The sequence below is a fragment of the Otolemur garnettii genome, unplaced genomic scaffold (assembly GCF_000181295.1).
Source record: "Otolemur garnettii isolate 467f Iridium unplaced genomic scaffold, OtoGar3 scaffold00017, whole genome shotgun sequence".
Lineage (NCBI taxonomy): Eukaryota > Metazoa > Chordata > Mammalia > Primates > Galagidae > Otolemur > Otolemur garnettii.
The window spans coordinates 14,821,692-14,844,251 of record NW_003852412.1 but is presented as its reverse complement, the minus strand read 5'-3'; the positions used below and the strand labels follow the sequence as shown (position 1 = coordinate 14,844,251).

Below are 22,560 nucleotides of genomic sequence, written 5' to 3'. Positions count from 1 at the left end.
ATATGGTTATGAACTTTGTATTACGATTATTTTAAAATGTCAATATATTTGGGTACAAACTGAATTCCATTACATGTGTACATTATACAGTGGTGAAGTCAGGTCTTTGGGTGTACCCATCATCCGAATGGGGTACGCCGTACTCAGTAGGTAATTTTTCATCCCTCACCCCCTCCTACCACCTCCCTTTTACTTGTCCACTTTGAGTGTCCTTATGTAACCACAGCTTAGTTCCCAGTTACACGTGAGAACATACAACATTTATTTTTCCTGAGTTGGGTATTACATGATACCAAGACTCATCTACTTTTGTAAGGTGTGATAGTGCACTGAGGTAGTGCATAAGACATTCCTCCTTTTTGAGGTACATGCTGAAGTGTGTACGGATGAATTGACATGATGTCTGGTATTTAGTTTTAGACGTCACCAAATGGGAAAAACGAGAAATATTAATTGCTTAATCAGGATAGTGGTTATATAGGGTTTCATTATACTATATTGAAATGCTAATTGCAACTCAATGCATTGATTTCCTATCCACAGTCTGAAAAACAAAGCTTTGGCCTACACAAGGGATCTTATCTCTCTTTCTCAAATGACTAACTGCCACAAATGTTAAAACAAACAAAAAACCTTTATACAAGTATTATGAAAAATTACGAATATGTACAACCAAGATAAACAGTACAGTGAAACCCCTGCGCAGCCAGCATCTGACGCAAACCAAGATCAATTCACACCTATTTTCTCTCATCCTTGTCTTGCCAACTTCCCCTAACTACTTTATTGTGACATAAATCCAAAATAAGCAGGTATTTCAAATGTACACATTTTAGTATGTGTCACTAAAGAGGGGTTTTTCTATTACATCATAACAACTGCATTGTTACTTTTTTTTTTTTTTTTGAGACAGAGTCTCAAGCTGTCCCCCTGGGTAGAGTGCCGTGGCATCACAGCTCACAGCAACCTCCAACTCCTGGGCTCAAGCGAGTCTCCTGCCTCAGCCTCCCAAGTAGCTGGGATCACAGGTGTCCACCACAACGCCTAGCTATTTTTTGGTTGCAGCCGCCATTGTTGTTTGGCAGGCCTGGGATGGATTCGAACCCGCTACCTTAGGTGTATGTGGCTGGCGCCTTAGCCACTTGAGCCACAGGCGCCGAGCCTGCATTGTTACTTTTATCTCACTTTTTAAATTTATAGTTTAAATGTTTCAATAATGCTTTACAAAAAAGGTTTATGAATTTGAATCAGGATTGAATTAGGATGTGATATATTAGAACCAGATGACAACTTCTTTAACTCTCTTTTAATCTACAAGTTCTCCCTCCCACACACTTTTGTTTTGGTCTTTGCTGTTTATTTGTTGAAGAAACCAGTCATTTGTCCCATAGTTTCCCATGGTCTAGGTTTTGCTAACAGTTTTCCCATGGTGGTGCTTAACATGTTCCTCTGTCCTTTTTTCCCTCTTGTAAATGGGCAGACAAATCTAGAGGTCTGAACAGATTCAAGTTTGATTTTTTTGGCCAGACAATGACACAGATTGTGTTACAAATTTTTAACTAATGTCTGCTTGCCTCTCCTTTGGTAAAGTTAGCAGCCATTTCTCATTATTACTTAGACCCACCATTACATTAGGGGTTGCAAGAAGGCTGATTAATGCTCTAATTCTTATCGTTCCTGCTTTATCGACAGGAACATTTCTTTTCTTTTCCTTTTTATTAAATCATAGCTGTGTACATTAATGCAGTCACAGGGTACAGTGTGGTGTTTTCATATACAATTGAAAATACTCTCATCAAACTAGTTAACATAGCCTTCATGTCATTTTCTTAGTTATTGAGTTAAGACATTCATACTCTGCTTTTAGAAAGATTCACTTGTACCCTTGTAAGATAAGCCATAGAGGTGACCCAACCAATCACCCTCCCTCCCCCCATCCACCCCTCTCCCAAGAGGAACATTTCTATAAAGAGACACTTCCCTCATTACCTATTTAAAAAGGTAGAATAGCAGCTTGAATCTTTCTCTTTATCTTTCTGTTTTCATCTCCAGAAGTGACTAATGACTTTTTAAAGTATCACAGTGACTCATTCTAATATCCTCTAAAAGTGGTCAATGCATTGTTGGGGTTTGCTAAGAATCATAACTTCTTGGATACAACACACTCCACTGGATATCCCACTGAAACATGTTCAAGTCTACCACTCAAAACCAAAAACAAGTCAGTCCTTCACTGGATCTTCCACTCCTTCCCAATCTTCCCCAGTGTCACAGCACTAACCTCTCTACTTTCTGACCTCTAACCCACTCTAGAACCTCAAACTGGAGTGTGGCCCCACCACTCCACTATAGCAGTTCTCACTGAGGTCACTAGTGATGTCCACTTTGCTAAGACCAACGGTGACTGGAGGCTTCACTTCACCTACTTTGTGGCACTGCAGACCACTTCTCTCCTTCTTGGGGTATCCTTCCCCCTCACTTCCACAACACTGTCACGTTCTGGTTCTTCTGCATTTTCTCCAGCTGCTCCTCTGTTGGTTTTCAAGTTTCTCTTCTTAATATGCAATGTCAGCAGTTTTAAAGCTCAGGCTCAGAACATTACTCTTCTGCACTATACTCTCCACCAACGTAACCCTGTCCACACTCAGGACTTCAACTACCAACTTACACAAAGACACCTTGCAACAAATTTCTATCTTTACTTTGATCTCTCCCTCTAAGAGAGATCTAAACTTTATATCCAACCTCCTATAGGACAGCTCTCTTTGTATGTCTCAGAGGAATTCTATTTATTGTGTACAAAAATAAAGTCAGAACCTAAGGGGAAAAAAAATCACTCTCTTGTAGTAAATGCCAGAATTTACCATCCAGATGCATGAACCACCATCATCTCTGACAATTCCATTATTTCAGTTACCGCACCCCCATCTGTCACCAAGTTCCGTTGATTTATTTCCCAAATACCTTTCAAATATGACTTCTTTTCACATAAATTAGAACTACAAATTAGGCTAAACCACTGATCTGCTCGCCAAGACCAGAGAAGAGCCTGCAGATTGCGCTCCTCTGACCTACCTGACTCTTTGATCACATTGCTGCTGGCGCAAGCACAATCATGCCAAGCCCTGCTTAAAAATCCATCTCCCATGGTGCCCAGGTATAGGAGCAAATGGCTACACTCTGTAAAACTTAACTCCTCCCACTCAGCTTCATCTAGAACCATAGCCTCCTACAGGGAGACCGTTCACGCCCCTGTCCATGTTATTCATGCTCTCGGGACCTGTGTGCTGCTGCTGTCATTGGAACGCTCTCCCTTCTGTGGTTGTTCACTCATCCTTGGTGAGGCACTCAGAACTCACGTGCTGAGGGAAGCCTCCCTGACCTTCCTGACCAGACCATTTCCCAGGAGCACAGGCTATCCCAGCACTTTGCACTGTAGCCTTTGCAAACTTGTCACAGCTGCAGTTTTACATTTCTTTAGATGATGATTTGGTGAATGCTGATTTTATCCACTGTGTAATTTTCATGAAAACCAACTGGGGTTGCTTCCTATTTCTCTTGCCTGTCATATGTTACTCAGTACATGTTGAGTGAATAAACGAAAATGAACAGGAAAAATACCCAAATTTCTGAAAATTAGTGTGGTTTAGATGGCTTAGACTTGGACTCATTAAATATATTTTCTATAACACACTCGACATAAAGGGCACACAAACGTGCCTATACACTGAACAGTGTTATTACACTAATATTATAAATACATTCCCAGGAAGATTGACTGCCATTATTACTGACTTTACTCCTCATGAAAGACACCGTTTTCTAGTTACCTCTGAATTTGTTCCCAACTACCAGGCCTAACATTATTATGAAAGCTGGATGAAACCACAATTTTATTTTCTGTTTCCCCTACAATTCCAAGGCCACAAGACACAGTTATGGTTGGTGAAATGTAAGTGGAAGTTTTCTGCCAGGCTTCTCAAAAGCTACTGATATTTTGAAAAAGCAGGGGACACTATGGCAGCCCCTTCTATTTTCTTCCCCTGAACAGGAAGTTGCAGCAGCCATCTTGCAACTCTGAGGGAAAAGCCAAAAAAAAAATCACAGAGCCACTGAAACACCAGAAGCAGCTGTCCACCTTACGCTTTGCTATTATATGAGAAATAACCCTTATTTTCCTTTCTATTACTTGTACCAACCCAATATTCTGCTTGATAACAAGAGTCTCTTCCCCCCAAATCACCTTATATTGCCCAAGATGGTTTTTTCTTTTATTCTTCATTAGTTACTCTCCCTCATATTGTAACCAAAATAAAATACCTCATACATATTTCTTATAAGATAGAAAATTAATTATAATTCTAAAAACTAAAGAAATGTTCTGTAAATGTTTTATATTGAGTTAATTTACAAATATATGGAGATGAGAATAATATCTTCTGGTGACATGCAAGCTGCATTTAGATTGTTTTATTCACTCTCAAATGAAAAATTAAGATTTCAACTATGTCAGTGCCTACTCAAGAATATTAATATTAGCATGTGATATATTCTGATGTGATTCCACAGACAAATATTACACATAAATATGAAGCCGGACAATTTGGACAGCTTACAGAGCTGGACCGTACACACACAAATGGAATTACTTTTTAAATGCACATATAAGAAATATAATACTTTAAGAAGTGATGGATCATAAGGTATCACATAGACAAGACTCTAAGTTCTCCTGGGTGAGACCACATATTTCGCTCCTAATATGCCGTGAAATTTAAGTTTAGATATTGAGGGTAAGACCTAATCAGTCCCACATAATGTTCTTAGAGTAGAAAGGAACGTAAATTAAATTGCCTTGGTCCTGTGCCCATTTCAGCCTTTCCTCAGTTCTCCACCTAGAAACGGGGAGAGCAGACAGACCAGTTTTGAGACTGTGCTCTACAGAACCTAACAGCCAGGTCCCCGAGCCTTCCACCCTTGGAGGGCAGAGCAGATTTACTTTTACCTATCTAAAATAAATGTTGACTTTCCACACACAAAACAAAGAACTCGGTAAGTACAAATAATGTGAAAACTACCAGACAATATGAATTCCTAAGTCTCTTCTAGAATTAATATTCATAATGAAATGATTTCTTTAAGCTCCAAAATGCTAAACATTTTAAGAGCAAATGTATTCATCTAAATATGTACAGAAGAATCATGCGATGATGTGGGCTTGACTTATTTTCAGAAATACATTCAAACAGAATGAACGTTCTTACCTTGTGAAAATGCCATCCACAATCCCAATTGTTGCTTCTTCTGCAGGAACATAGGAGCCAATCTGAGCCATGATAGTAATCAGTGCAACTTGCTTTATGTAGGAGCTCTTTCCACCCATATTTGGTCCAGTAATTATCATTACTCTCTCTGAGTTGTCCTAGAAAATGAAAAAGAAATTTCACTTATTGTGCCATAGGGTTTATATAGAATATTCACAATTTATCCTATAAATGAAAATATCATTAGGCACAACACTGCTTTGTGATATAAATAATCACCAATAAATATCACATAAAGAAAGATGATCTTTTTATCCTCAACATAAACTGTGCTATTGCAGAAAAGTGAATTCTTGGTAGTACACATAGCTATTTCTGGGAATTAAAAAGAAATAAGAAGTAACCTGAACTGGATAACTTCTACAGCATTCTCATTAAACAATCTTAAATCTTCCCATGTGGGATACTTTTCATATCGCTTATATTTATTTAAAGTCTATCAATTTCCATTGGTCCATCTAAAAACAGATGTAATTGCCCAAGGCCCTATTTTGGGTTGGCAGCACATGAATTTTTCAGTTATAGGAGGATGACATAAGAGCAGATTTATATAGAGAGAGATTTATAACACCATTTTATATTATCAGCATTGAACTATTCACTGGCATTTCACCAGTGCGAGTGGAAGATGTAAGTCTCCCAGTGATTTCATTTTCTGGAACTTCCCTGTATTGATTGATTATAGTACTTGCCACGTACAGAGCCCTTCTAAGGGTAACGGCCCAACTGCAGCCCTCTGCAAAGGAGTGGACCCAGCGCCTCTGTGACCCCACCATTTTGGCCATACCTGCACCTAGTCAAGAGAAGCCAATCTATAATTGGCCAATGGGCATAGAATAAAAGCTCTTCTCAAATTAGGCCAATCAAACAATCTCTTGGGAATTAATCAGTTGGTAACTGGAGCAAAGTTTGAAAAGAATCACAGAATGAGGCCACAAAGCACAGCGGACCATGAATAAGAAGTTAGGAAGAGACAAAAGGTATGAAGAGAAGTTATACAGAGTAAGGGTAAGGAGGGTTATTAGCAATGAAGGGAAGAAAAGATACAGAAGACCCAAAAAGAGATGAGAAGCTTCATGTAAATAAATGTAACAAGATATCAAAATAAGGCCTGTGAAGTCTTGCAAATGGGACAGATAAAAAGAAAACCTGCCCCATCCCCAAAGCTATTTCATGACCTAATTAACCACACATTTCCAATCTCTCTAATGCCAAACAGTGCTAGAGACTGCAGTTCTTTCCCTGAGATTCCTTTCTCTTACAGGTCCATGTGGCTTTCTAAGGAACCTTATGAATCCCCATTACTTGACGGAACTTGAGCGAATCTGTTTCCTGTGACTGAAAGAACCTGGGAAGAAGTTTGGTATAAGTGGAATAATGAAACCAATGATAAAAATAAAATTAATTCTACAGAGATTAAAAATAATAAGCCTGTTGCAAAACAACCAAATATTTGGCATGATCAAATATTTTTTAAAATGGCAAAAATGACACAAGAAACAGAGAATCTAATAAATCTCAACTCTAGTAAGGAAATCAGATTTGCAGTTGAAAGCTCTGCCACAAGACAAACTCAGAACCCAAATAACATCCCCACTGAATTCTTACGAACATTTAAGAAATATACCAATATTACAAAAATTTTTCTAAGAACAGAATAAGAATAAATTCTTCCCAAATCATTTCAGAAGGCCAACATAACATTAATACCTGAACCTGACAAAAACATTACAAGAAAAAAGACAGACCAATTTTACTTTTAAATACACATGCAAAATTCCTTAATATTAATATGAAAGATAGATCACAACTGTAGCCTGGATGAAGGAGAGAAATGGGGAGGGGTTTAATAGAGGGAGGGTTAATGGTGGGACCACACATATGGAGCATATTGCAAGGGTACAAATCAAATCTATTAGTAGAACATAAATGTCTTAACACAATAATTAAGTAAATGAGGTAAAAGCTCTGTTGATTAGTTTGATGTAAGCACTCAAACTTGTATAAAAAAATCAACACCTTGTACCTCACAAATACATAAATGTATTCATGATCTATGTGTGTATGACTTAATAAAAAAAAATTAAAAGGTGTTAGGCCAAGAAAGGACAAAAACACAAGTGTCAATGTTCACAGATCATGTGACTATTTACAATGAAAATCCAAAAGAGCCTTTAGATGAGGTATTCTAATTAACGAGAGAATCCAGCCAAGTGCAAAATCAAATACATTTTTCTGTAACAGCCACAAAGAGCTAGGAAACAAGTGTAAAAAAAATATGACCTATTACCAACAAAACAGACTTAGTAGTAAGTCTAATAAAAGATGTAAAGAAACCTTTGTAGAGAACATTTTAAAAGTATACTGAAAGGACTTAAATACCCAAAAAGTACCCAGGTACTTAAATACCCAAAAGTACAACAGGTCCTCAAATAACATCATTTCATTCAATACTGTTTTAATATTAATGAAGGAAAAAACTGAAAATTGACCTTGGGTTGGGCTTACTGTGTTTGTGTTTTCCCACATCTATGTGGGTTTTCTCCAGCTACTCCAGTTTCCTCCCACATCCCAAAGATGGGCCCATTAGGTGAACTGGCCTGTCTAAATGGACCCAGTTGGATGAGTGTGATTATGCCTTGCAATGGGATAGTGTTGTGTCCAAGGTTGGTTCCTACCTTCCATACTGAGCTGCTGGGCTAGTACCTGCAACCTTGAATCAAAATACAGGACTAAATAATTAATAATTTGTTTTATTAATCTTTCTTAAATGTATATATACCTTTACATTTATTTCAATTTCAATACATAAAGTGTTTGGGTCATTATTTAGAAGTTCTGTGATGTTTTTGTAACCAGAAATATGTCATATGAATTCATCTCCTGTTTGTATCAATTAACCTATGGGAAAAGTGGTTTCATTATATATCGCTTCACTTAAAATTGCAGTTTCCAAGGGCCTATCAACAACATTAAGTGGTGGCTTACTATATACTGTGTTCACGTAGGGACATATGCATATGTTATATCTGCATCATAAAGATGTCAACTTCTCCCCAAACTGATCTACACACAAAGGTGTCCAACCTGCAGTCCACGGAGCCACACGCCAATTTTGCGAGGACATTTGTTTTGTTTTTTGTTAATCAGCTTTCATGACTATGTGTTTATTTAATGTGTGGCCCAAGATAACTCTTATTCTTTCAATGTGTGGCAGGAAAGAAAAAAACTGGACACTCCTGATTCTACAGGATCAATGAAATTTCAATAAAAATCTCAATTTTCCCCCAAAGAAAATGAATAAGTTGTTTCTAAATGAAACAGGGGAGCAAATGCTAAAGAAAAGTCAAGAAGTTCTATCAGAAAAATGTGTAGGAAGAACTTTTCCTGCTAGATGTAAGAAATTGTTAAAATGCTATAGTAAATAATACCGTGCCGTTTTTGCCTTAGGGACCAAAAAAATGACCTATAAAGAAAGAGTCCAAAACAGTCCCATGAAAATACAGAAACTTAATATGTAACAGGTAATTCTGCACTTTGATGGGGAAAAGATAGATTATTTGAAAATTGGTACAGAACAACTGATTATCCATATGAGCTTAGAATCCTACCTCATGTCATAAATAAATTCTGGATAGACTAAGGACTTAAATCTAAAAATTAAAACTTTCAAGGAATTATAGGAGAATATCTTTATGACTTCAGGGACTGGAAGAATTTCTTAAGGCACAAAACATCCACAGAAGGACTGAGACACTCAATTTCATTAAAATTAAGACTTTTGGGTCATCAAAGACATCATGTTAAAAGTGAAAAAACAAAAATTACTCTAAGTAATTTTATACTTTAGAGTAATTACTTTAGAGACCTTTGGAGTAATTACTTTAGTAATTTCCCAAATCTGAGTAAGTGCCTATCTTACCATTCTGGAACCTCCATAAAGTCCTTCTAGACCAGAGGTTTTCAAACGTTTTTATCATGGCACACTTGAACCTGCAGTTAACCTACATGACACACTTAAATTAATTGATATAAAAAAAAGAAGAAGAATTTACTTACTTTGCTTTGAACTTCCTTTGAAAATAATTTAAGTAATGACCTTTACAAATTTTCACAGCTCACCTAAGATCCTCTCACAGCACACTAGTGTGCCATAGCACACCAGTTGAAAATCACTGCTCTAGGTAGGGGTCACCAGGTCAAACATAGGACACTCAATAACATTTGAAAGTATTTTTTTTAATATAAACCAAATACTGCATAGAACATACTTATCCTAAAAACATTACTGTTTACCTAAAAGTCAAATTTAACTGGATGTCCTATACTTTTATTTGCTAAATCCAACAACCTTACTCTAGACTGCCATTCAATCCAGTAATTTAACAGCTGGTGCCTGAACCACCAGATGTCTATTGCACCCTGCCCCAGAGCTATAGCACGAGTTCCTATTTTGATCAATGCTTGTGAGAGTTAGCCCACAAAAAAATCCATACTTTTTTTTTTTTTTAGGTAGAGACAGGCATTCTTACCATAATGCCCAGGCTGGTCTCAAATTCCTCAAGCAATCCTCTTGCCTCAGGGCCCGAAAGTACTAAGATTACGGTTGCAATCACCATACCTGGCCCAAAACCCCCAATTTCTGGGAACCATCTTTGGCTCCCTTAAACTGGGGGGTTGGCCCATGTCCTACTGTGCCTCCTCTCCAGCCCAAGGTAGTCCCACGGCCCCCACAACCCACATCCCCATACCCCAGCCAGAGTAGGTTGGATAACCTGGTGGTGGCAGTGCTGGCATGCTCTTGCACCCACCCAGCCTCCCAAGTCTGCAGCAGCCTGCTGCTCCCTTTCTAGGGTCTCCCTCCGTAGGACTGCAGACTCCTTAGGACCGTGGCTCAGAGACAGCAGGGAAAGTCTTGGGGAGAACGTGGACAAACAGTGACAGAGGTCAAGGAGGTACCAGCTGAGCCTCCCTGGGAGCAGGGGGAGGCTAGAAGAAGAATGGGCCACACTCAGTGCAGGTTCACTTTCCTCTTCTATTTAGAAACCCACCGATAACCTGCTTTCCATGCCCTTTAACATCAATTTATTTTAATTAACTACCTAACAATGAAAGCCCACTTACACCCTGTGCCGGGTGCCATTCTAAATGTACATTCATCATCATCTTCCCTATTTTTCCAGAAAATGAAGATCAAGAGAGATTATTTAAAATTTAATTGAGAGAAGAGATGCCACCCTTTAACAAAAGAGATCAGCTGCTCTCTATCTTGATGATAAGTTAAGATTAGGGATGGGCACAGTACTCACGCCTGTAATCCTGGCAGTCTGGGAGGCCCAGGCAGAAGGATTGTTTGAGCTCAGGAGTCTGAGACCAGCCCAAGCAAGAGAGAGACCCCATCTCTACAAAAAACAGAAAAATTAGCTGGGCATCCTGGTGTGTGCCTTTACTCCCAGCTACTCTGGAGGTTAAGGCAAGAGGATGGCTTGAACCTAGGTCATATGTTAAATCTCTAAGACCTGGACAATAGCTGTATTTTCCACAAAAAGAAAAAAAAAAAAAAAGCTTCTTCCTTGACAGGTATAAATATTGACACTGACATCCATTTTTAAAGAAGAATTATGGTAGAATTATTTTTATGATAGCTTCAGACTGCTGAAAAAGTTTGGCAGTTTCAAAGTGTTTTATTCCTTAAAAATGTCAATCACCAGCAAGTTACAGTAGAGACTCCCAAGTAAAAGCCTCCTCCAGGCAAGCTCTCGGCCAAATCTTTGGTCTCTGAACACAAGGCAAACTATAAACAGAAAAGAGAAGTGAGGATGGAGAGCAGCGTGGGCTGCAGGAGTCCACCCTCTGACGCCCACATGCCACCCGTCTGCCTCCCAAGAGTGAGAGCTCATTGTTGCTCAGCTCAAGCTCCTCATTTTACAGATGAGGCGACCAAGGCCCAGCCACTATGGTGGCCTGTCCCAGATAACAGTAAAATAATAGCAGAGCAGGATTTGATTTACGTCTCCCATCACTGTGAGGCACTTTCCCACTACACCTTTACTTAAGAGGAACCCTAAAACCAGAACAAAGAAAAGTGCTAGGACAGAAAGATGTTATTTCTGGCCAGAGTGAATGTGAGAGAGGAGGTAGTATTTTGTTGGCTCTTGAAGGATGAGTAGGAGATAGGTGAGGGACAGGAAGGACAGGGAGAAGACTGGGAGCAGAGACAACATACAATGTCCTTCTCGATCCCACTGTTTCAGGAGCAAGAGAGATGGGCACCAGAGGAAGAAGCTACAGAAAACAATCTTCAATTGTCACTGATGTTTCCTCTGGTTTTAATTCTTGGGCCTATGATCCAAATATCACGCTATGTGAGAAAGACCTTTCTCACAGAATCCAAGAGAATAATCTAGCCACAGAATGAGGCTTAATGTTCAGCCAAGTTTGATTGTATGCATTATTTGTATTTAGTTCATTGGGAAGTGTGTCTACATCCTTATCAGCTTCAAGCATTCACTTGTGTAACAGGCACAGGAGCACCTACTTTCACAGTAGTTGGGACTGAAACACCTCAGGCCCTTTCTTGATCTCAGAAGGGCTTGTACCCAAGAACCTGCAGTTCACCTGTCCCAGCTCCACAACACTTGGACTGTGGATTCCCCTTTGGGCTAGAGAGAACCACACAGTTCGAGCACTTCCCGGGAATCCTCCTGCCCTACACGTTTGACTCATTCCCTCCTACAAATTGAGACCCTGGCAACCTCACTTTCCCCTCCCCCTCCTATAAGTTGAATTTATATTATGAATACTAAAAACAACCCCCCCCAAACTGTAAACCCCAATCATCAAACCCCACCCATAAAAAAAGTCATTTGGTTTAATAAGAAAACAATCCTATGTTGCCCTTGGTAGAGTGCCATGGTGTCACAGCTCACAGCAACCTCAAACTCTTGGGCTTATGCAATTCTCTTGCCTCAGCCTACCAAGTATCTGGGACTACAGGCACCTGCCACAACACCAGGCTATTTTTTGGTTGTAGTTGTCATTGCTGTTTGGCAGGCCCAAGCTGGATTCAAATCTGCCAGCTCCAGTGTATGTGACTGGCGCCCTAGCCACTGAGTACAGGCACCCAGCCGAAATATTATCATTTTCTATGTGTGCTGCAAAGTGGAAAAGGTTGGAAAATACTGGCTTACCTTAGAATATGTTTATGTTTAGGACAATAGTTCAAGTCATCCCTTGGCAAGTCACTTCCCCTTCCTGAGCTTTAGTTTGCTCAAAAGTATGAAGAGGTGGTTAAACTAAAAGGTCTCTAATTTCCTTTTAGTCTAACAGCAAAATTATTCTGCAAACTGTGAAATCTCATATAATATTTTGAATAACATTTTGTGAATAGAGGCAAACATTTAAAACAAGACTTGGAGACTGCTGAAGAATTCTAGCTAATCCTTACTGATTTAATAAATTTGATTAGGAGTCTGCTGTGTGCCAGAGAGCCATGACTCATCCGGGGATTACACCTAAACCAGAGAGGCACATTTCCTGTTCTCTTCGTGCTTACTGTCCATTGGGAAACACAAATTAAAAAGGAGTGATTATTATTTAGTGGGATAAGGACTAAGGTGGGGAGAAACACAGAGTGGTGAGGGTATGTGAGAGGGATGCCCGCCTGGCCTGAACGGGGGAGGGCTTAGTGCAAGAGCTGACATCTAAGATGAGACTCGGACAAGTGGGAGCTGGGGGAGTAGGGGGAGTGGGCTGTGCACATGAGGCAGGAGTGGGCAGGGTGGGGAAAGTTGACATTCTAGGCAGAGGGAACGCCATCTGCCAAGTCCCAGAGGCCCAGTGACTTGGGAACAGCAAAAAGTCCAATCTGGCTGGAGTGTAAAGCAGGAGCTCAAAAGGGACAGCAGCAGGGCAGGTGAGAGAAGCCCTGTGGGTGCACAGTGGGGAACACAGAGGGGGCGGGTGGAGGTGGGAGACCCAATGGCAGCCATGGATACAAATACTTAGGTTATGTAGTGAATCAGGGAAGGGGACCAAAAAACAGTGTTTAAAAAAGTATTCTTAAAACTGGGAGAACAAAAATGGGTAGAAAGTTGGCTTGTTCAGAAGTACTATAATAAGTGCGTATAATGCGGAATCCAGGCGAGTGTACTTATAATTACATGTACAAAAGACCATTTCTTAAAACTATATGATTATCAAAAGCAACAATGTCATTTAACTTTGAAATTATTTTCAGGGTGTATTTTATAATTAACACCCATAAAATATTTTAAATTGAATTTTATGTAAGTCCTTTCTCAACACTATCCCTATATATAAATTTATACCCTGAAAAATAGAATGCACTTCACCATAGCAACAATTCTATACCAACTCCTACTCAAGTTAGAAAAAACATATGTAATAGAAATGAATATTCTAGAACATTCTGAGATGACTGCTTGGGGGGAAAAAAAGAATCACTCCATTTATTTTGTAAAGATTTAAATATAAGAGTTCAATGTTTCTTTAAAACATTCTTATAATTAGATAGGAGGCATTTTAGTTTCTCAAATCTTGTTTTATTAAACAATATAATATACTTTTTAAAAGAAAGGAGAAAAGAAAAAAGAATGAAAAAGGAAAGAAAACAACAGCAAAAAAATAAATCAATGCCAAAAATAATATACTTAGGATCAAATAATAGGAAATAACTTTTAAGTTAAAAATAAACTAAGCTACTAAATATCAGAACCATAGTATTAGCTATACCCTACTGGTATTATGGAAACTGACAATGGAATTATGTTCACATGGTCTTCTTTTTAAAAGACAATAAAAGGATTAGTACTTGTTAACATGTTTGATAAATAAGTAATACATAAGTTTCCTAATAAGAATGAACAAGTTCAGGGTGGCACCAGTGGCTCAAGGCATAGGGCACCAGCCCCATATCAGAGGTAGTGGATTCAAACCCACCACCCCCCCAAAAAAAAAGAATGAACAAGTTCATAGACATTGGGTCTTGGGTTTCTATGGTCTGAGTGCTTGTGTTCCCCTCAAATTCATATGTTGAAATCCTAACCCCCAACGTGATGGTATTAGAAGGTGGCGCCTTCAGAAGATGACGGAGTCAAGAGGGCCTAGGAGAGACTCCTTACCCCATGATGTGAATATACAGGAAACTGAGTCTGCTGGCACCCTAACCTTAGACTTCCCAGGCTCCAAAACTCTGAGAAATACATTTTGCTTATAAACTACTCAGTCCCTAATACTTTGTTATAGCAGCCCGAATAGGCAAAGACAAGGGTTATGTATATACTACTGAGTCTTTTATCAAAAAGCTATATTAAACTACACATAATTCCTAGACATAACTCCTTTCACTTCCCACTCCTGAGGCCAGCCAACTTCATCATGCCACACATCTCTGCCATCCTTGCTTACAGCCCAGGGTAGATACTTTGTTACCAAGCCCCTCTGTTCTGGGCTTTCTTTCTCTGACCTACTCTCCAACAGCTGCCCCCCAATCTCAATTCTTTCACTGTCCTTGGAAAAATTCTCCAATACTTCTGTTTCTAACCACCTTACTTAACATTTCCTTCATAGGTGCAATGAAGGCTTACAGTGTAGTGTAGCTGTGTGTCATTCCCTGCAGCCCCCTGTCTGGGCGCTGAGCTCTCTGCCACATACTACTCCATGCACCATGCACTGTGGGTTCAGAAGTTCTTCCTTGCTTTACCACCTCTGTTCATCCTCACTGCAGGCATCTATAAACTTTCAGGTCACAGGCCTCTGTTCTTTACAATCTTATAATCCCAATCAATGTCACTTTCCATGAGAAATCCTGCTGCGATCTTAGATGATTTCAACATTTACATGGATGACTCTTGCCAAACTGTTCCTTGATCTGTTCATCTCCAAAGACCTTTCCCCATGTGCTATGTCCCTTCCATGGCCACACCTAGGATCTTGCCATCTCCCAGAAGAACATTACCTCGGAAATCTTAAAGTCAAGCATGCCATTCTTTCATTCTACCTCTCTCACTCCTACTCCCTCCATATCAATTCTCTGACCCCATCAATATACTACTTTACTCTGCAGTGATGAAGATTCTAAGACCAATCTCTGATCAGGCTATGTTGAGCCCTCTTCTCAACTAGATCTCAACTTTGGCCTATAAAAACTACAGACTCAGAAATGATTTCATCCATCCTTTCCATTTAGACACTTGACCACCAGCAGCGTTTCTAATACCTTGGCTGCTTCCGTAGCATGACCATAGCCCAGTCCCACCTAAAGTGCCAGAATTCTTGCCTGAATTCACTGGTCTAGCCAAAACTTAATGATAGGCAGACAGACCCCCTCAAGCCCTTCTTAGAATGGCTATTCAGAAAGCTCACAATTATAAATACTTCCTCTGCCCTTCGAGATGTAAATTTTCTATCAACTAGAACTGTCTTCTCAATAGAACTGGCTCTTTGAAATGTGGTACAAATGGTATAAGCACCAATTCCTAGACTCATATGGGTTTCATATTAACCAACCTCAACCCTCACCCCGAGCCTGTTCTCTCTTTAAAATGTTCTCTTTAAAATCATCTCTGCACAAATCAAAGAGTTCAATTAATGCTGAACACTTCCCTACTGCAACAGGATTACTGAAGAAAATCTACCCTTACCACTTTAACTAGTGGCTGGCTCTGTTTAGCTTTGACAAAGTAACTTATACACCTTGCGATATGTTCGCTCTTCATAAAATGAACTGGCCTCTTCCTTATCTCTGAACACTTCTTTCTTAATGCTCCAACCATACTCCACATCTTTCAGTTCCTCGAATTCACCGCACTGTGCCTCAAGTCCAGCCTCTGCCTCACTGGTTCCTCTCCCTAGAACACTCCCCCACTTCTCTGGCGTGCACTGCCTGATTCTTCAGTTGGTATCTCCTCCTGGGAACCTTCCTCAATGCTCCTGACACTGAGTTAGGTCAGCCCGCTACCTATTCCCAGGACACCCTGGTTTTCTAAATCACGGCCTTTACCCACCTGTATTATATTACCCTTTGTTCTCTGGGAGGCCAGGAAGAGTTCTGTCTGGCCATTTTCTGTTCCTAATACTCACTTTATTACCTACAACATAGGCACTTAGTATGTATGTGTTAAATAAATAAGTATTTAGGGTCATTAATGTTCTGTAAGAGAACTCTAGCCCATATGATGAAAATTCTCATCACTGGAATCAGCTGAAACGTCTCTGATTCTTTCACAGAACCTTTGAAAATACTAGAACACAGGACAAAGCATATGCCATTATACACTAAAAGGAACTTGCAAAACTGAGGATTCCGACCCCACCAACATACTTAGGTATTTACAGTTACAAAGAATTTTTACTGGGTTGCACAGGTTAACTAATTAGGACCAATCCTTTAGTTCCTAAATCTTTCCATCTATAATCATTTATTAGAAATAGCACCAATTCCATATTTGATGGTAAATACAAATCTAGGCCCAGGATTACTCCGTTTAAAGACAAAGTTAATTATAAATACATTTATTTGGTATTTAAGAGTTTGAGATACTATCAACTTTGAGTTCTTTCTTGGCATGATGTGGTACTTACTGATAAACTGGTACCATTGGGAACATACTGATCCTGTTCTCCCAGCAGCATGTCAATCACAGGGTGCCTTCCATTCTTTATTAGGATTTTCTTTTCCTCCTGTACAGTTGGTCTGCAAAAAGAAGTATGTTTCCATTTACTAGGCATAGAAATAGCCTTTTAACAAAAACCTCTAAGACAGCATGAAAAATTTTAGTACCCTGTAAGACAGATCACAAAACCTTAAATTCAGATTTTAAGAACATATATCCAGAATAAGGGTCTAAGTGTAAAGTTAGATTTTAAATATGAAGTTGGGAAAGCACTTATTATAATAATAATGCACTGATGCACTGGAAAGAGTCTTATGATTCTATTGTAGTTTATAAGATCCCTTTTCTTTTTAACAATTTTTTTAAGAGCTGGGTCGCACTGTATTGATCAGGCTGGATTGCTGTGGCTATTCACAGGCATGATCATGGCACACTACAGCCTTGAACTCCTAGGCTTGAGTGATTCTCCTGCATTAGCCTCCTGAGTAGTGGGAATACAGGAGCATGCTATTGCAGCAAGCTTTATTTTCCATTTTTCTATTATTGTCTGAGATTAAATCAACATTTTCATTAGTTATTTTAAATTATTATTATTATTTTTGGCCGGGGCTGGGGTGGAACCCACCTCCTCCAGCATATGGGGCCCTACCCTTTTGAGCCACAGGCACCACCTTATTTTAAATTATTTTCAGTAAGAAGTATACTACATAAAATTGTGTAATATTATTTCTAGATTTATGTCAATACAAACTATGTGTATGTGTTAGAAACAAAATGACTTAAAATTTTCATATTCTGCTCAATTGAAATATCTTTCTACGGGTCTCTGGTATCTTTCACTTTTGATGTAAAAATTTTTTTGGTGTGTTGCTGTTCTTCATGTTTTTTTAAATCTCTATATCTGTTCTTACCCACAGCTTTATCTGTATCTGTGCCCCTCTGCGCCATGCCCCACTCTCAGGTCTCCTCTCTGGAGGTCACCATTGAGACTAGTTTGGGGATTTCCTTCTCAGCCCTCTTCTATGCCCTTGTGTTTACACATGCATTATATTGGCTGTGTTTTCCCTAAAACACAGTCAGATTATAATATATCATGCTGGAACTACTTTAAAAATACATATACAAAGTGCATAAAAAAATAGATTTTACCATTTACCATCTGTGGCCAAGCTACCCTTCTGTTTATTTTACCAAAGTGAAAATAAATAGTGGGGAGAAAAAAAAAAAAAAGAACCTCATGACAAATTTAATAAGAATTGGAACACAACAAAGCTCAAATTTTTATTCCATATTTTCCTTGTTTTCAAGGTGTATGTACCCAGAATGGGCAACACACTCTGGATACAACTGCTCATCAGCTGTCAAGCATGTACCTGGAACATTGTCATTTGTAAATACTAAATTCCAAATTTCAATGCATTTCTAATAGGTTCTAGTTCACTACTGCTGGTCAGTCTCACACTTGCATCCACAAAAATGCAGTATTTGAATTTTTTGAAATATTTTAAAGCTCATAATTTTCTTGAAGAGAGGATAGCCATCTTCTCTGCTCCATTACTGCAAAGCATTTTCATCTTTAGATTTATGAACCACAAATTAGAATAAATCGAATGAATGCTTTCATTTCTATATGATCTGTTTCCTTTCAATCTCCTGCCTGTCCACTTACAAACTGTACTGAGTAAATTTTAGTGAACAAATAATATAACAAAGGATAAAAGAATACCAAGTCTTTTAGCAAAACAGGATGATATTGGTTCTTGTCACCAAGTATCACATGATAAACGTCTCCTACAGAATGACCAACTGGATGAGAATAACACATTTCATTCTGCCCTTACAAATACATTATTCGCACATCAGTCCTTGAGTTTGAGAAAATTCATATAGGATGTCATTTGAACACTTATCCCAGATTCTGTTGATACAAGAAATCCTACCATCATTATTAGTATCTGGGGGCATTGGTATCTTTTTCTTCACATTCATCTTCTAATTAACCTAAAAATGTAAAATGCCCTTCTGTCAATTGTTTCCTCTTGCTATTATAGGTGAAAAATGAAAAATTCTGGATCTCAACTGTGTTGAACAAAAGCTGGTAGCAAATGCCAATGGTGGCATCTGCATTCTTTTGTACCTTCTTGAAAGATCAGGTAACACAAAGAAAATGGGAGAATGATGTGATGGTGATTTTATTTCCTCTCTTTTGCATCATGGTTCTCCAGTTTTCTTTTTATTTTGGACTTTTATAGTGTAGTTGGAATAACTGGTAACAATGTTGAAATAATTCCCAGGATGATGAAATACCAAAATGTTTCAAGATCACTAAAGAGCCCAAAATACATTTTATTTTCCAAAATATATCTCAGATTTACAAAAAGGCCCAATGGAGCCACAAGATACATAAAAGACAGAATAAATTTTATTCTCCTCTCCAAAAAAACAAAATTTTTTCTTTGGTCTTTGGAAAACCTTTAAGATACTGCAATTATGTCCAGTGGAGTGGACTCATATGGTATGATAGATAACTTCTTAATTATCTTAAGGATAATTTCTTGTCAGATTTTCCAAATTCTTTTGAAGCAGCTACATCAATTAGTTGACTCAATTATTAACCATTGAGACTATGTCCAATCATTAGCATTATAAACAATGCTGCATCAAATAACCCTACACACACCTCCATGTGTATGTGTCCCAGAGTTTCCCTAAGCTGTGGTAAATTCTTAAAGTGGAATTTCTAAGTCATAGTTATGCCCTTATTTTTATTTGAATAGATAAGAGCAGCTATACCCTCCCACAAGCAGGATACAAACGCTTACTTTCTCATACCTTCACCTAGAGTTGGAACTATCAAACTTCCTCATTTTTGACAAGGTGGTGGGTGAACAGTGTTATACCATTGTTTGAATTTGCACTCACTGACTACTAAGACTGAGCATCTTTTTGCCAGTTTTTTGCCCATTGGCTGGTCTTTCTCAGCATCCTACCAATGACTACCTCCTCAAGTTCTTTGACTTGGAACTTTTCACATATAAACACATTTCTCAACCCACCCATACCACTAAGAAATACTACTTTTCCTAAATACCGAATTCTTCAATATATCTGTCTAATAAAAATCCCAAGAGTAGACTTTCACATTTTTTCAAAGAATGACCATAGTATTTCCTGAGTAAATAATTTGAAATCATTTGTTGGAGAGAGACACTTTAAATTACAAGAAATGGATAGCTTTGGGATTTTAGAATGTAATTCTGAAGACAAAATTCTTATCTAGGTAAGTCATGAATTTACTTTTAAAAAGTATTTGTAAGTGATAACCAATTTTAAAATAAAATCATAGGTGCTCTGCCAAGTGAAATCAATCTATCACATTCATGACATTGATATGACTTCCCAGGAAGATTTTCACTTCAGAATAAAAGTGAGTGATTTGTTCTACACTAAAATTTACATTGATTTATTCTGTTGCTATCAAAATTATGTAACGACAAAACTCTTCCTGGTAGAGTCAGAAACAAAGGATAATTCACAGAGCTGGGATGATAATACTAAAATGGAATGAATAGTTATATTAAGAAAGATTTGGAAAACATGTTGATGCTACCTTATGAAAGTGAAAGAAAAAGAACTTCTTGGAAAGAATAAAACATCTGAATTTGAACAACTGTTATTTTATTTTATATTTTAAAACTGCATCTCTCCTTTAACTGCCCCAGAGAAACAAAACATAATCTATATTAGTAAAACTGTAGAATATTGATAGAAAGACTTAGATTAAGACTTTTTCCTAAAGGTTTAGACTATAGTGAATAGGATATCTTAACAGCATTCAGAAAGAAGAGAATGCAAGTATGAAGCCAAATAATCAATATGAAATAACTGCAATAATTCAAATGCACAACTCTTTTAAAAAGCTAGAAATCTAAGAAAAACCTGTGTAAATTTCAAGTATGTATATACTAGTTTAAAATGAATTTTAGATAGAATTTCCTATTTCTTGGCTATATACACTCTAGTTTATTTTTGACCAAAAAAAGAGACTAATGATATGGCTAAAAGACTACAGTTTGATTCATTTAGTTATTTTTCAGATGGATTTTTCTTAATATGAAATATATAGTATCTAATTTTGAAAGTTTTTTCTTTTAGTTTATTTGCACCTAAAATTTTTCCTTCTTTGTGAGACAGTCCAGCAGCTAATGTCTCTAGTTAGTTATCTTGAATTCTCCTCCATGTTGTAAAGATTTTTAGATTGTGAAAAATTTCCTAAATGTCTCACTGATAGATGAGATTATTGGAAACAATCCTCCTAATGAGGAAAAAGAGAAAAGTTGGACAAAGTATAGAAAACAGCTATCCAAAGGCACCTGATAATAAAATGGCAAGAAATTACCAGGCCAGGATCTGGGTGGGACAGAGGCACTGGAAAGGGCCAGTTTTCCCCTGTGGGTATTTGGTAATTTCTGAGGGAGTAGATGATACTAAGTGCTACAGATAGTTTGCTCTGGATTAAGACACCAAGGGGCTATCCACCAGCGATAGCAGTGCATCTGAAATACAAACTGCAGCTCACTTTTGAATCACCTCAACCCCTGATTTGCATTAAGTGATGCCAGACTGTTACTGTCCTGAGATGTCTGGTGAAACGTAAAAGTAACTCCTTTCAGAATGAGTGTAACATCAAAATTATTTCTACAAATGACTTTGCAAAAACAATGCCCAGAAGATATGCAACATTACCAGACATTCAAGGAGACAAATGAATTAAAACTAGCAGAGGGCGGCGCCTGTGGCTCAAAGGAGTAGGGCGCTGGCCCCATATGCCAGAGGTGGCGGGTTCAAACCCAGCCCTAGCCAAAAACTGCAAAAAAAAAAAAAAAAAAAACCTAGCAGAAACACAAAACAGACCCACCGGGACTCTAGTTATTTGAATTATCAGACACAGACTTTAAAATCACTATGTCTACTGTGTTTAAAGGGATAAACCATGAGACCAAGAATTGACAGAGAAGTAAAGATGATTTTTTAAAAGAATATGGCTGTGAAAAGTACTAACAATCCACAGTTCAAATATTTTTATTAAAGAAATGTTATAATACTGAAGTCCTTCTGCTTTTTAAATTTAAATAGTTTAACATCTATAAATAATAACAGCTGCTACATGTATTTCTAAGTAATTATCTGCCCTACTAAGAAGGTGGATATGTCTTTATCTCATTTAATCTACACAATATTCCTGAGAAGTAGGTATTATTTTATCAGTGTAGTATCCAAGGATCAGAGAAGTAAAGTGCTCAAGGTGAGCTGTTAAATGTCCAAGCTGCTATTCAAATTTATGACTGTCAGATTCAAAGTATGTACTCTGAAGGACATGCCTAGAGATTCATGTTTTACTTATGCAAATCAAGGGGCCTCTTGATACATATACTGAAGACGCCAAAAGAACAAGGAGAAGCTGCAAACTAAAGAATTTAGGGGCTCGGCGCCTATAGCTCAACCGGCTAAGGCGCCAGCCACCTACACCTAAGGTGGCGGGTTCGAATCCCCAGCCCGGACCCGCCAAACAACAATGATGGCTGCAACCAAAAAATAGC

General features: G+C 38.2%; 1 protein-coding gene across 1 annotated transcript in view; it reads right to left on the bottom strand.

Moving 5' to 3' along the window:
• The window catches only part of MSH3 (mutS homolog 3), a 202,185-nt gene that overhangs the window by 45,585 nt on the left and 134,040 nt on the right, over nucleotides 1-22,560 (bottom strand). Inside the window, exons 19-20 of the mRNA XM_023510913.1 lie at nucleotides 16,929-17,040; nucleotides 5,265-5,422 (exon numbers count right to left, since the gene is read on the bottom strand). Coding sequence (XP_023366681.1) covers nucleotides 5,265-5,422; nucleotides 16,929-17,040 — 270 coding nt within the window. The remainder of the gene's footprint in view (nucleotides 1-5,264; nucleotides 5,423-16,928; nucleotides 17,041-22,560) is intronic.